Here is a 16,281-nt window from a genome sequence, read left to right on the forward strand (position 1 = left end):
TCTTCTGAAATATAGACAACAGCATTTGGTACACTTTGGCAGACTCCCATCCAAGTACTAACCACAGCTGACCCTGCTTAACTGCCAAGGCCATGCAAAACCCGGTGCCTTTCGGTTATTTAAGCCACGAGCATACATCAGTTATTACTTAGTGGAACAAATCCTCCAATTCCTATTCAGGCTCTTACCCAGAATGGTCTCAGCTCACTTGAACTAACCATAGAATCATAGAAGTGAATAAAATTATTTGGGCAAACACAGATGGGTGTACCACACTCTTGAGCTAGAGCATACCACAATAGCTTACACATAGTATATGCCCATACAAATAACAGACAAGGGAATGATCAGCAGTATGACCAGAATTTTTAAAGAAAGTACCACCAAAACTCATCATCTAATGCCTGGATGCCAAAATTCAGGAAGAAAATTTTCACAAAAATAAAATAAAATAAATACTTAAGCTACTGGAGGAGCAATAACAAAATAGTAAGTTTTGTTCATTGAACAATATCTCTTACCTACTTCTCAAATATCTACTTCAGCTCCATTTCTCCTGAGCTTTATTAGCATGAATAAATTCTGAGACTATAGGCTTCATCACATGCAATAAAACCAACATTTCTACGCATCTAAGAAACTGTGATTGATGGGGCTCATCGCATGATGTAAGCTCATACGGTGAGTTCCAAGTATTTCGCCATTTCTAAAGTTTGGTTTTTTTCTTACGCTTCCTAAGTTGCTTGGCAATCAACTTCTTTTTTAATTCCCGACATAAGAGACATGTAGAAACATGAAATTTAACATATGGTGGGAATTCCCCATTATCCACTTGTAAAGCTAATTAAGACATCATTCTGGAGGGAGGAGCTGAGATGGGCAACATAGAATCCTTTTTTCTACCATAATATTTAGGATCAAGGAGGAAGGAACGGTAATTTATATCTTTTTTAACAATGTAAATTCAACAGTTACCTTTTGAATTGAGAGGTATCTGTACTTATAAATTGTAGAATGTTATAGAATAAAAGAAATCTCATTTAATGATTTGACATTAAAAAGTACTTTTGCGAGAACAAACATAGAGGATTTCTTCAAGTAAAAGAAAATGGAGGAGACAGTAGAAGGAGAAAAATGTATCCCATTTGATGGGAAGGCAAATGGATAATTTGAAAAGAAAGCTGAATGAAGGAAAACATGTGATGGGGGTAGGAAATTCATTTGTTTAATTTCCAAATGGGGTGTTGTAAAGCTCAAGGGAAAAACAACGATCCCGAACTATTTACTTATTGCGTGGGATGAAGTCCAAAGAATACAGACTTTGAAAGGGTGGAAGACATAGCATACTGAATGCATTGGTTTCTTTCAATGTTAGAGCTAACATCCCTTTGTCCAGTTTGTTCTGGATCAAAAACAGGTGGTGAGCAAAAATATAGCACGATAGTGGAGACTCAAGGACCCCAGGTGTCAACACAAAATTACCTTTTCTCACTTGTTAGCAAAATGGCTGTTGATCTTCTGGAAAGACAGTAGCAATGGATTGCAATGTGCAACAGCATACATTTTGTGTGCCAGGACACGGGTTGCAGGTGAAGAGTTCAACATACAAAGAATTCTCCATTTAGAAAAGGTCTGATGGAATGCAATGGTTTAAGATCATAAACTATGGTTTGATAGGGAATACACATACCAGTCATTCCAGATGTTATAGTCAGAAATGGTATTTTATTTTAGTGTGGTAGAGAAAGTACCCACTACACTGCATTTGAGCATTAGACTATAACTGCAGAGAACAGGGTATGATTCCCACTCAGTCATTGAAACCTACTGGAGGACCTTGGGTGAGTCATACACTCTTAACATGAACCCGTTGCCTTATGCTCCACATTGCCCTTTACCTATCCCTCGGGGGGAATATAAACCCATGTAATATGTTGAGTTTAGGTTCACCATAAGTCAGAAATGACATGAAGGAATACAACAACAAATAGAAAGTTGGCTTGAAGCGTTTGAATCTAGACATGAGACCAAAATCTACCATGGTGAACACATGCATAAATTCCTCTGAACTGTGCAGTGAAAAATCAAAGCTGTCTTTCCAAAAGAGCTCAATACAAAAGTAAGAAGCTTGCCAGAATGATTCTTGTAAATGCATTCTCATACAAGCTTCTTATCACTCCTTTCCAGTCTAACTAGGTGCTTTCTTTGTAGATATAGCAATTAACATTTTATACAAAGTCTTCTGCCTTCCAGTTATGAGTGTCTTGCCAGCTTCATTCTTGCTGGAACTTCTGTTTTCATCAGGGAATGAAACTCATCAGTGGGGGTCTTGGTGCCAGCTGCCTCTTTGAATGAACCTGTAAAACCTGCTATATTACAGTCTTTCTCCAAAGCTCAGCTTCAACACTACTGAGCCAGAGTGAATAGTTACCATCACTCAATTGTCCTGGTCTGGTTTTTTTAACTGCCCTCAAAGGTTTTGAAAATATTTTGAGGATGACTTTTTGAAAGATTTATCCTTGCTTCAGGTGCTGCATAGAAATTTCATTTCTTACAAAAGGTATTCCGTTATTGTTCCTGTCTCAATATTGCAGGTCTGGTCTCTTGCCTCTTTTACCTGACAGAAAGAGTCACAGTTCTTACCATCTATTGTTTAGATATATTATATTCAATTTTTCTCTCTCCAGAGGTTGATAGTCCAACAATTCTGTGTAGAAGCCTGTGTGCAATTAACAATTCTTATGACCTAATCACACTGAGGTCAACATTGCGGGCAACAGTGGGAAGATTTAGCATGCATTGTGGAAAATCCAGCAGGCAGTGTGGGGAACCCATTGCCCTGTGCCCCACATTTCCCCTTACCTTTCCCACAGGGGGAAGTGTCACCATCCAGTTTCCCCCATTTTTCTCCATGAGAACATAGGAAGCCTCCTGTATTCTCCTTGCTCCTTCTTACAATACTTTCAGGGACGAAGCCCCACTGGGAGTAAATCTGAACTGGGAGGAAAGTGTCATAGGACAGGCAATTTTGCCCATGTTATGAGGTCACTAGAAGTGCATTCTAGTACAAATGAGGTCTGAAGTCTATCTAGAAGTGAAATGATTTAACTGGTACTGTTGTACTTTGGATATATCATGAGAAAAGTCTATAAAGTTTGGTAAACTTGGGGTATACCAAAATTTAAGTAAAGACAAAGACAGGGCAGTTGAGAATGCAGTGATCAAACAAGTCAAAATTAATCTCAGGTCAATGTATTGTCAAAGGCTTTCATGGCCAGAATCACTGGGTTGTTGTAGGTTTTTTCGGGCTATATGGCCATGGTCTAGAGGCATTCTCTCCTGACGTTTTGCCTGCATCTATGGCAAGCATCCTCAGAGGTAGTGAGGTCAATTAACAATAAGAATCTCAGGTCAATTAACAATAAGAAACAACAATGCCACAACAGATGTTTTAGCATGAATATTAGTCTTTTTCTTTCCTTTTTTCTTTTTACCTAAAAGGGGGTATCTTGAGAAATACTATCAAGAGAGAAAGTTTCTGCTACCATCTTAGTTTCAAACCGATTTAAGAGATGCATGCCTTGAAAAGCAGAATCTGCACTATAGGATGTATGTATAGCTACCCTAACAGATGGTGATTCAGCAACTGCTTAAATATCTAAAGTGAAAGGGCCAGGCTTAGCACAGCAGGCTAAACCACTGTGCTGCAGAAAAATCTTATAGATCAAAAGGTCAGCAGTTTGAATCTGGGTCAGAGTGAGCACTCGCCTGCAGTCCCAGCTCACTTCCCCACCTAGCAGGTCGAAAGCAGAAATGTGAGTAGATAAAATAGGCAATGCTTTTAGCGGGGAGGTAATAAAGACATCCTTAAGGACATCATTCAGAGGAAAAAGTCCTCGGCATGGAAAATGGAGCGACAGTGCCCCCCCCCCTCCCCTGCCACGGTGACCAGAGTAGAGCACAGCCTCCAAGATCCTAGAAATAAGATGGGAAAACTGCTTTTTCCTCTGTTTGTGTTGTCTGTCCTTGTTAATGGTATAATTGGCATTGAATGCTTGCCATATGTGTGTTCTGTAAAGGCGCTCTGAGTCCCCTTCAGGGTGAGAAGGGCAAGGTATAAATACTGTCAATAAAAAAATTAAAAAATAAATGAAGGAGACTGTACTACCACCCAAAAAGGTGTTTCACTGTCAAACAGCTCTTGACATTTGAAAATATGCACCAATATTAGCCAATAGTAAATCTCCCTCCCTGAGTTTTCCATCCTTTGGTTCTAACCCCTTTTTCTTCCACAAGCAAGTATAAATGTACTCAGTCCACAGATATTCGAAGAGCAGTATATAAAGAATATTCACAGCATTTCTCATTCCCTGAAAGAGATACTGACACATCAAGACAACTTGCTGAGAAGTTGTCAACAAGTAGTGATTAGACTAAGAAAAAGAGCATTTTGGTTTTCATTGAAGTTTCTGTAATTTGCACATTGTTTCTAACCCTACCCCCTCCCACCCCAGGTTTTGAAGCTAAATACATACAAGTAAAAGTAAAGAAGGACTGATAACAAAAGACTGATAGCAAAGATACAAATAATTCATCCAATGCTTTTAATTTTTTAAATCAAAGCAGCAGCTTGTTACAGTTTAGTTCTCCAGTTGGAATTTTTTTTTCAGTTTCTAGAAAAAGAAATAAGATCTTATTCATATTGTAAGAAAAAATGTCAGTTTCTTGTTGCTTGTCAACTACCAGTAGAAAATGATGAAACCAACTAACATGAGATGTCAGGTGAAATTCTCTAAAGAGCATTTCCAGACCTGTCCTTCTGTTGTCACCTTCACATCATAGGGTAAGAGTATCTAAAAAGGGCCTCTGAAATCAGATATCCATGGACAGGTCCATACCCTTCATAAAAGCAAATACATCTTCTGCTTGGTGATATACATCATGGTCATGGTGACTGAGAAGACTGGGTGGTTGGAGGGGACAGAGTTAATCAGTGTGGAAGAAGAAGTGTCTGTTGTTATGTTGGAAACCTATAGACAGTTACATCAGAATCACTAGCCTAGGGTAAGAAAGGTAGTAAAGGAGAAAGTTTATTAGAGAAATAGGAAATTTAAAAAATGCTGAAGTGAATTATCTGTGGTACATGGTGGGATCCTCAAATACGGATGGTTTGACCGTGTCCTCCTGATATTCAGTTTTTTCTAGCCTTTGCAGTGAGTGAATAAGATTTGAGGCAGAATGTCATCTTCAGTTTCTTAGAAACTCTGGGAAATTATAGTTTAAATTGGAAGATGACTCCAGTGACACCTTTTGGACTGATTTATTTTAGCATGACATTTTTGGAATTCACTTCAGATATGATTGTAATTCTTAAAATGTAATTGGAAATTACATACAATCTAGGAAGAGATCGGATCCAATGACGTAACAACAACAAAAATGGAAACATTAGTGATATTCCAATACTTTCTCATCTGTTGGTCTTATTAAAAGAGGTCAGCATACTTGCTTTCAATTAAAGGTACCAATTTCATTAGAACAAGATTCTCTCCTAAACTTCAAAAAAGTAAAACTAAAACAACATGCAGACATTAATACAATACAAGGAAATTGAAGCTATATGGCGATAAATCAAACATATTAGTACTTTTCCATTATGCCTATGGTTTGCACCCTTAGCTGCCAGAAAATGTCTTCTTAAAACCAGAGCAGCAACCTAAATCAGATCTAGAGGTTATTCATATTTCTCTGGAATCACTCAAAATCAGAAACTAAGTTTTGGACAAGTGATACAGGATGCTTCAGAAAGAGATTCCAATTTCAACATTAAGATATATGTGGTATTTTGTCATTATTTTTAAAATGTAAACTTATACAGGCATGTATGTATGGAAAGAGGGTTTATAAATACAATGACTCTGATTCTGTACTATCTGGAATGTTTCTGAAGAGAAATGTTTTGTTTTTACAGGTTTATAATATAGTATATGTTTTTGACAGTTTTTTAATATTGTGTGTTATTGCTATGTTATCATCTGAATCTGGCATTGAATAATTGCCATAGTTTGTAAGTTGACCTGAGTCTCCCTCCAGGGGTGGGAAGGGCAGGGTATAAGTATAGTAAATAAATAATAAATAAACAGGTGATCTGAGAGCTTGGAGTTCAACTCATTAAGCAAAACCCGACACAACATAATTCACATGTTGTGCTGCTTTAGTACTGTCATGAACAGTTTGGAACCACTAAATAAATTGATAAGATCTCTGAGTTTGATTTGGGCTATTCTTAGTTTTACTAGCTTAAGCCTTTTTCTTTTTCTGATGGAGTCAAAGATTCATGATCAGTTAAAATCTTGGCTCCGCATTGGAATCCGAAAGTATCTGACAGAACCTGGGAGGTAGAAGACGTTTGGTGATCTAATGCATTATCAGAATCTGAATTGATTTGCTGTTGAGGTGATGGATTAATCTTAAAATGATTTATGAGATTCCAATATCCAGCCTATAAATTCACTGGTTAGTCTTTCTTTACAACAAGAGCTGGGAAGCTAGCATCCATGGGCTATTTTCAAGGCTGGTTTTGAGGGTCCCAGGTCATGCAATCAACTTTTTCTATATCTTTGGTTTTTTGCTTTTAAAAAATAGCGGCATTTCATCATGAGGCCTAAGGGAGGACTTTTTTTTCTAATCAGGACATAAACTGGAGTTGACATCCGCCTTACTTTTGGGAAAGAAAAAGGTCCAGCCACAGAGAGCAAAACACATGGTGATACTATCTCCAAGACATCGAGAGCCATTTTTAGCAATGTATTAAATTAAATGCAATTGTATTTATATACAGATTTTAAAAACATAGTCTCTGGATCTTGAAGTTTCTGCCTTACAAACAGACTGACCTTTCAAATAAGTGTATTACTGCTTGCAGAACATGAGCCACAAACCATTGTAATGGAGCAGTAATTTAATTCCAATTTGAAAGACTTGAGCTCCTTTAATGTTCTAAAATCTGGGTATTTAATTATTAGGTGCCTTTTTATGTTGATGCAGAGGTAAAATAATTTCAAAGTTATATGGCTGTATGATTATATGCAATACATTATACCACTGCTATTAATAATGTAAGATTCATTGTTCCCTTTCTTTTCTTTCTTCTTACAGATTGTGAGTGTTGGGAAGCATGTTAAAGGCTACCATTACATCTTAGCAAATCTGGTAAGAACTCTGTTTTACATTTTAATTCATACTTAGCTAGTGAAATTCCCCATGGCTCTTTCAAATCAAGACCATGATCCGATGAGAACTAAAGAAGTGATATCTTGGCTCAGTAGGGAAGATGGCAATATCTTACCGAGAGTTTGGTCCAGATTTAAAGTATTTAAAGTATTAGCTTTTCTTCTATCAGAACTGTATACGTTAAAGTAAATACTCCAGCATTACCCACCACCGAAGCAACCTCACACTGCACTGAGGGTGGCGTCATGTTATAAGAATTATACAGGCATGGATTATTATGACTTGAACTTGCATAATTTTAATTTGATGTAATCAAAGCCCTCCTGACAATCATAAATATAGATAGATAGATATGATTCACACATAGAGAGAGATATAGTATCATAGATTTGAAAGGGACCCCTGAAGAAGGACAATTATATGTTCCATATTCCAGAGTAGGCAAACCAGACAATCTACACATGAACACTGACAAAGAAACAAGAAATTACATATATTAAATTACATATATTAGAAACCCACACTTTCACATTACTTTATTTTCCAGATCACCAGACTGAGTCACAGCAATGCGTGGCAGGGGACAGTTAGTGTAATATAAATATATAATTATAATTGTATTAGTATTAGTAGTATTATATTGTATTACATTATAATATTATAAATATTATATGAATATACAATATATTATATTATTAGCATAGCAAAGGATACAAGATAGAACTGTCCTCCTGGCCCCCTTTTTCTTCACTCTGGCCCAGAGCAGCAGTTGGTGCTAGGTGGAGGGGCTCCCACTGATGACACAGGCTGGAGACAAGATGGAAGTGTCCTCCTGGCCCCTTCTCTCTTCACTCTGGCCCAGAGCAGCAGTCGGTGCTGGGGAGAGGGGTTCCCACTGATGACACAGGCAGGAGACAAGATGGAACTGTCTTCCTGGCCCATTCTCTCTCCACTCAAGTTGTGCTTTGATGACAGAGAAATATAACTGTCCATTGTGCATGTGCACCAGGGGAGACACTCTGGATGCCTGTATAATGTGATCATAAAAATCATTAACGCATTCATATGTAAAGCAAAGTTTGGAATTCTCTTTGTAAACATTATTAAGTGCATAAAGCTTGATTTTCCTGATATAAAGGCAGAAGGTACTTACCAGTGAATTGATAACAAGAGTAATAAACTGATTATCTGAGTGAGATTACTTTCCTTGTCTTATGCAAGATGGTCAAGCTTTAATTAATTTAATAATTTCCTTTAACAGGCCAAGAAACTTGACTGGCCTTTAGCCAACTAACCTATTTGAACTCACATACTATACTTAGGAGAGAAGCTATGGAGCCACAATGACTAATACATTTACCGCTTATCTTGTTTTGACTAATTGCTATCTAGTCACTCTTACTAATTCACTTAGCATCTATCTTATCTAATTTACTGCCTAATTAGTGGCCTGGCTTAATTTATCAAATATTTGTTTCTATTAATTTATCACCTAATTCGCTTGTTGCTTTTGGTTAACTTACTGCATATTGTCCTTGACTAATTTGTTATCTTGATAACTTATTGCCTGTCTCAACTAATTCGTGGCTGTTGTCCTCAACTAATTCACTGCCTATTGTCTTTGACTAATTAATTGCCTACTTATTTGATTAATTGGTTGTTTGATCAACTACTTAATTAATTTACAAAGAGTTATTAATAACTCTTCTACCAGTGAAACAGACAATACAGAGTGAATTGACCCACCCTAGTCCTTCCTCTCTCATACGTGCACTAATTTGACTTGCAATTATTGAAGGATCCTCTCAGCAAATTGGGAGGCATGCTGCGGGAGAGGGAGACTCTACTTATATGGTGCTGATCTCCCTGCATCACTTTTAGCATTAAAAATCCTATGCCTTTAAAAAAAAGATTCAGTAAAAGTTATAGAGAAAGAAATTGGGAAACTTATGTAGGCATATTTTACATTCTTCCTCAAGGGTTAAAATCAAAGACTACAGAGATAAATTCTTAAAGCGAATGTGAAAAAAATTATCTTGAAAGTTAATATAAATTCAGTGAAACAGATGTCTAAGATCTATATTTTGAAGTAAGCAAGTAGAAACTTTCCCTTTCATTTCTGAATGTATAACCAATGCTTCATGAAAAGGAAGTTTGAAAGAAATGCACAAAATGTATTAAAAAGAGAGATAAATATTAATTAATATAAACAGAATCATAATCATTTTCTAAAACATTGTCCTTTCTTATATTGCTTCAATGCCTATGAAGACAGGGACATTCTACCCTGTCAATGGCCTTTTCTGCATCTGCAGAAAATGATGTTTCTTTTTTTTAAAAAAAAATGTTTTTCCCATATATCTGTCCTCAATATAAGGAGTGTGATCACATATTAATTAGTTTATTGTCTGTTGTTGTTAATTAATTGTTGCTAGTACAGATACGCAGACATTAAAAATCTTCCTGATTGTATAGGCCTAAAAATGATGGAGAAATGAGCCCACTTGAGGCAAATGGGAACTTGCTTTCCCAGCAGTACTTTGTGCTATGCAAGCATTGAAGGAGCCTTGTGCTCCCTCCCAAGGCATAATGGGAGTTGAGGTTTTTCTCTTTGTGTGTTTCTCACTTTTTTCTCAGCCAATCAGAGACCCGGCTGACGGTGTCCATTTTCCTCTTCTCTTGTGGCATGCTCTTGGAACTTCAATTCCCAGAACCCCCTATTGTGCGGGGTTTTTTAGTATTATGGTAAAAACTTCAAAAATTTCAAAAAAATAGATTGGTGAAATGTTCTAAAAGTTGGCAGGCTTGCAGGAGTAAATGTTGCCTGGAAGTGAGGTGAGCTTCATGCTGATAGGCCTAAAAATGACAGAGAAATGAGCTTCTAAGGTTTCCCCATTATCTGCAATGGACCAAATCTTTTCGACATGAAAACAGAAAGCCATCTGGAATTCATGAAGCTCCCTAAACATGGAATGGGAGCAGCCAAAAACCGGACACTGAAAACTATATGAGTTTTTTCCAAATTACGCACCCCCTATTCTGGATAGTGCCCAGAGTACCCAACTCTTGATGGTGGTTAAACCAGGCAGACTATGTCAAATCTACATTCAATTTAAGCATTTTTAAGTCTTGGAATTTCAGCATTTTTATGTGGGAAATGAGCAGACTTTTTGGTACTATTTTTTTAGACTGTTTATTATAAATATCCATAAATGCACAAACATATACATTCCCAGTAAGGAAAAACCTTACTGGGAATGTATATGTTTTATAACCACTTTTGGGTATGTAAGCTTCGTTATATAATATTACACTGTACATAAAGCATCCTTCCATCATATCAAATGGCCATAATATATGACCTGTTTTACTAAGGACTTTGATAAGAATTGAATTCTGACTTATATAATTTCTTTAAGAGACTTGGAAATAGTTAAAACATGTAAAACATCATCTTTCTAAATCATTTAAATTAGTTTTCTATCCATCATTATTGTTGTTTAATTCTTATAAAAAGATTGTGCTCTCTTATATTCAAAAAACATCATAGAATTCCGTTCCCAACTGTTTAAGGAATTTGCACAGCTTTAACAGTTTTATGTGAAATGTATGGATAATCCTTGTTAAATCTTAGCAACAGTCATTATCATTCATTAGTATGGGTTGTTGTAGGTTTTTCTGGCTGTGCGGCCGGCCATGTTCTAGAAGCATTCTCTCCTGACATTTCACCTACATCTGTAGCAAGCATCCTCAGAGGTTGTGAGGTTTGTTGGAAACTAGGAAAAATATATATCATTCATTAGTATATCTATTCTCACTATAACATAGATATCTATATTACCTGTGCAGAATAAATCAGCTGTTTTAGGGCTACCAGGAATAGTCATCATAATTAATGAAAACAGCATCTTCTGCATTATGGTTCTACATAAGGCCGTCTGATAAGATCTGTTTCTCATTTTCATTTTCTTCCTACACCCATTAGGTTTTTCTTTTTACCAATCAAAAAAGCTTCTTTGTCATATGACTCATTCCATGTCTTGTTACTGTCTGTCTTCTCTCTAGTGACACCTTGTCTAGCGACCACACCTAGTACTAATGTATAGAGTTCCTCCTTAGTGTCATGTAAACTCTAGTGTGTATTGCACATTTGTGTGTGTGTGTGTGGGGGGGGGGTCTATTATTTATATTCCTTTGTACTTGTCAGTTTTTCCAGACTGCAGTGACACAGACAGATTTGTTCACAGAGCACATTGGTCTATCTTACACTCCCTAAGTGAGGTTGGGTTAAATTCTGCCCCTAGAAGTTATATGAGCAGGCTAAGAAGTTGGTAAGAGAATATGGCCACAAAATATCTTACTCCTCATTACCACAAGCCATTTTTATTGTATGCCTTCAAGTTGTTTCTGACTCATGGCAACCCTAAGGCAAACCTAACACAAGGATTTCTTGCAAATATTTATTTCGTGTCTTTTTCGCATCACCTTATTTTTAGATGGAAAGAGTGTGATTTGCCCAAGGTGTTTGGTTTTTTTGTGGATTATATTTTTGGTCTAGTGGGTTTCCAAGGCCAAGCAAGGATTCAAGCCTTGTTCTAGTCCAGCATTCCACATAATCCGCAACCCAAGAATATCCTATCCTGTTTACTTTCCCGATTTTTTTTTGTGTGAAAATTCTCCAAAAATTCCATATGATCTAAACAGACCTCAAAAGTACAAGAGAGTTTAGATAATCTGCCTTTGATTTTTCTTTCATCTTCTTTTTTAATCACTTAAGGAAATTCACGTACCAAATTCCACTGGGATTAAATCCCTTTAAAATGCTTTTGTAAGAAGTCACATTTTACAGTGCATTTCTCTTTGCCATGCCACTATACAGTAAAATAGCTCCTTATAATAAGGGGTCTGTATTTTTTTACACTGCCAAGCAATATTGCCAAGCAATAATAAAAGCTGTGAGAGTAGATCTAAATCAATATAGTAAGCTTCTTACTTAGATATAGAGAAAATCTATAATTAAAATGGCTCTATCCCAAAGAGCTTGATTCTTTTAACCATGAAAAAATCAAAGTAATAAAAACGTGAGGACAATCATAAGAAGAGTCATACTACATCAGATGAAAGGCCCCAATATTATGTTCATAGGGTTATCCACCAACTGGGCTGTGTCGCAGCTCGTTAGTAGCCGGTCCAGCATACTTGTCCGAATGTATCTCCATCTCTGTCCCACCTTGGAATTTAAGATCTTTTGGAGAGGCCCTGTTCTTGGCCCCTCCTTTGTCGCAAATGCCCTTGGTGGGGATGAGGGGCAGGGCCTTCTCAGTGGTGGCCCCCATCTGTGGAATTCTCTCCCTGGTGAAATTAGATTATCTATGTCCTTCCTCTCCTTTAGAAAGAAGTTAAAAACATGGATGTGGGACCAGATGGGGTGAGAAGGGTAAAATATAAATACTGCAAATATTTAAATAAAATAAATAAATAAATAAATAATATTTGCACCTTTACTCCCATGCTGTCTTAGTAAGGCAGGCTTACTAATGGTGATATTGAGACAGCCTTACTTGTAACCATTGGTAGCCTCATTCTTCATAAATTCATCAAATCCTCTTGTAAAATTGTTTAAATTATCACCCATAACTAAATTTATATAAGGAGACATAATCAGGTTTAGCCATGGCACCTTCTACACTACCATATAATCCAGATTATCAAAGCAGATAATCCACATTATCTGCTTCGAACTGGATTATATGAGTCTATACTGCTTATAATCCAGTTCAAATCAGATAATCTGGATTTTGTATGGCAGTGTAGATGGGGCCCCAGAAGCAACATCTGATCCAAAAAGTAGGGCTGTGACCAATATCATAGAATCATAGAATCAAAGAGTTGGAAGAGACCTCATGGGCCATCCAGTCCAACCCCCTGCCAAGAAGCAGGGGGTTGGACTGGATTCAAATCACCCCTGACAGATGGCCATCCAGCCTCTGTTTAAAAGCTTCCAAAGAAGGAGCTTCCACCACACTCCAGGGCAGAGAGTTCCACTGCTGAACGGCTCTCACAGTCAGGAAGTTCTTCCTCATGTTCAGATGGAATATCCTCTCTTGTAGTTTGAAGCTATTGTTCCGCGTCCTAGTCTCCAGGGAAGCAGAAAACAAGCTTGCTCCCTCCTCTCTGTGGCTTCCTCTCACATATTTATACATGGCTATCATATCTCCTCTCAGCCTTCTCTTCTTCAGGCTAAACATGCCCAGTTCCTTTAGCCGCTCCTCATAGGGCTTGTTCTCCAGACCTTTTATCATTTTAGTCGCTCTCCTCTGGACACATTCCAGCTTGTCAATATCTCTCTTGAATTGTGGTGCCCAGAATTGGACACAATATTCCAGGTGTCAGAGCAAGCAGTAAGAATGCTCTCACCCATGTCCTCACCAAGCAAGTCTGAGATGGTGGTAGCACCAAGAAAAAGACCTAACCATTTAGATCAGGGGTCCACACACTTTTTAAACAGAGGGCAAGGTCACAGTCCCTCAAACTGTTGGAAGGCTGGATTATAATTTGAAAAAAAAACATGAATGAATCCCTATGCACACTGCACATATCTTATTTATAGTGCAAAAAACACTTTAAAACAATACAATAATTAAAATTAAGAATAATTTAACAAATATAAACGTATTAGTATTTTAATGGGAAGTGTGGGCCTGCTTTTGGCTGATGAGATAGGATTGTTGTTGTTGTTGTGAGCTTTCAAGTCATTTCAGCCTTAGGTTGACCCTGAGTGAGGGTCGGGTAAATGTCCTTGGAGGACCGTATCCGGCCCCCGGGCCTTAGTTTGAGGATCCCTGATTTAGATCTTCAGAAATCAGCTGGTTCATATAGGGAGACCCAGTTTCTCAGAGAGACTGGACAAAGTCATCTAACATTTTATAGGTAATGACCAACATCTTGAATTGTTCATATAAATGAACCAGTAGCCAGTGAAACTGTTTTAACAAGGGAATTATGTGCTCCCCAATTAACATTCTTGTTGCAGCATTTTGGACATAATGAAGTTTCCCAACAGTTTTCAAGAACAGCCCCACAAAGAATGAGTTACATTAGTTCAAGCAGGATGTAAAGAATATGGAATGCAGCAATTTATGAAAAGAATGACATAGTGTATTGTATATGCATTGATCTGTTATCCTGATAGCAATGGTCCATTATACTTTCTGAGTATTGTGTATTGTACCCACAGTGGCCTAAACCTGATGCCGAATTAAATTCTCTTTCCTTTTGGTATCACCCATGCAGTTTGTAGAACCTCTTTTGAGGAATGCAAAAGGAGGAGAAAAAACTTGTGTTGTGCACATGGAATGCCACTCATCAAACATTGCATTTAGCCTCATGTCTGATCCCTCAAAATTTTCAATCAATGGATTTTTGCAGGGTTTCAAGGATATTTCTTTGGACCGGTTTATGCATGGAGGAGCTAATGTCACTGGATTTCAGCTAGTGGATTTTGATACACCGATGGTTGCTAAACTCATGCAACGGTGGAAGAAACTGGATCAAAGAGAATATCCAGGATCGGAATCTCCTCCTAAGGTACATATCTTAAAATTACTATTCATACAGGTTCACATAAACCCTTGCTATAAGTATTTGCTGTGTACTATGAAGATCTTTTCCTTAAAAATATAATATCGACCTCTAGTGTCTGAATTATTTCATTTGTTTTTATAGTTATTGTGTTGTTCAGCTTCTTCTTGTTATTATTTCCTTAAGTATATTTGGGTTTTTTTCTACCCACCAGACATTAAGATTATATATGATGGAATAAAATCCCAAAAAATAGATTGGAACCCTTTCAAAAACAGGCCAAAACAATTCAAAAGCCAGTATGTGTTGAAGCTACGATTTTACCAGTTAGTATTTTCACGAATTTGTAGGTACTACTAATATAATTGTCATTTTAACATGAAATACTATGAAAAAAACGGCACTGGTTCAGAACTCACTAACATCATCTCTGGAGAAACATTCTCCTTTTCATGTCACTTAGGGGTGGGTTCCTGCCATTTGCTGAAATGTTGCCAGCTGTAACATCTGTGCAAAGATTAAAATATAAAATGTGTGCTCTTTCTTCTCAGAACTATTATTTTTATTTATATGCATATCTTTTTGAAAATTTAATTGATTAGTTAATTAAAGCTTGCATAATTAATTAAGAATTCTTTAATTGTATGATAAGCAAAACTGAAACAGTCATAGAACCCCATGACTAGCAAAACAGCTATTAAAATAAATCAGAAGCACAACTTGTAGATTAAACAAGGAATAAATATGAATTCAGTTGCATGGTGGGTGGAGCAATATTAACTGTGAAACGCATTTTCAGAATACTAGTTTGGATTTTTGAATTGTGTATTTGAGTGGAGTGCATATGTGTTCACCCCCTATTAGGGATGCCAACAAATTTCCTTAAACCGAGGTTAAGGACACATCTACAATGGCCCATTATTCCAAAGGGAGGGGCAAATTAGCATCATAACAGCTTCACAATGCACAATGCACAATGTGACAGAGCTAGTGTCCACTTGGAGTAAAGTTGGCCAGAGTGCTAGGGCGGTCAAAGAAAAGAGGGGGGAAAGGAGAAAATAAATCCTCTTCATCTCTCTCCTCCCTCTTCACCTCTCCCATGATGCTCTGGCACCTTGCTTGATATCACTCCAGGCAATGAGCAGTGGACACTAGCCATATCATGCCCTGCTAGCCACCACTACAATGGGAATGAGAGGGAAACTGTAAGGTGGCTGTTCGGTAGCGCTGAACCAGGTTGAACATTTCTGGATGGTCAGGACTCATTTCCTCAGTGGCCAGGAGATTGGCAGTCAAAACCATCCTTGGGCCAATCCAGAATTTGGAATTAGCCCCAGGATAAATACCCTACAAGAAGAAGTTTGGAGGATCAAAAAGACTGGATCCCTCAAATGGCGTTTCTTTGGAGGGATCAGGATTCAAGCAACAACGCCCTGCCTCCTTCAACCACTGGTCCATCCTCTAGCT

General features: G+C 37.4%; 1 protein-coding gene across 8 annotated transcripts in view; it reads left to right on the forward strand.

Annotated features, from left to right (window-relative positions):
* The window catches only part of GRIA4 (glutamate ionotropic receptor AMPA type subunit 4), a 298,771-nt gene that overhangs the window by 218,798 nt on the left and 63,692 nt on the right, over positions 1-16,281 (forward strand). For all 8 annotated transcript variants that reach the window (XM_060771029.2, XM_060771031.2, XM_060771034.2 and 5 more), the window contains exons 5-6: positions 7,159-7,212; positions 14,662-14,820. In XM_060771029.2, the coding sequence (XP_060627012.1) occupies positions 7,159-7,212; positions 14,662-14,820 (213 nt within the window). The remainder of the gene's footprint in view (positions 1-7,158; positions 7,213-14,661; positions 14,821-16,281) is intronic.

This window comes from Anolis sagrei, chromosome 3, assembly GCF_037176765.1.
Source record: "Anolis sagrei isolate rAnoSag1 chromosome 3, rAnoSag1.mat, whole genome shotgun sequence".
NCBI classification, from domain to species: domain Eukaryota; kingdom Metazoa; phylum Chordata; class Lepidosauria; order Squamata; family Dactyloidae; genus Anolis; species Anolis sagrei.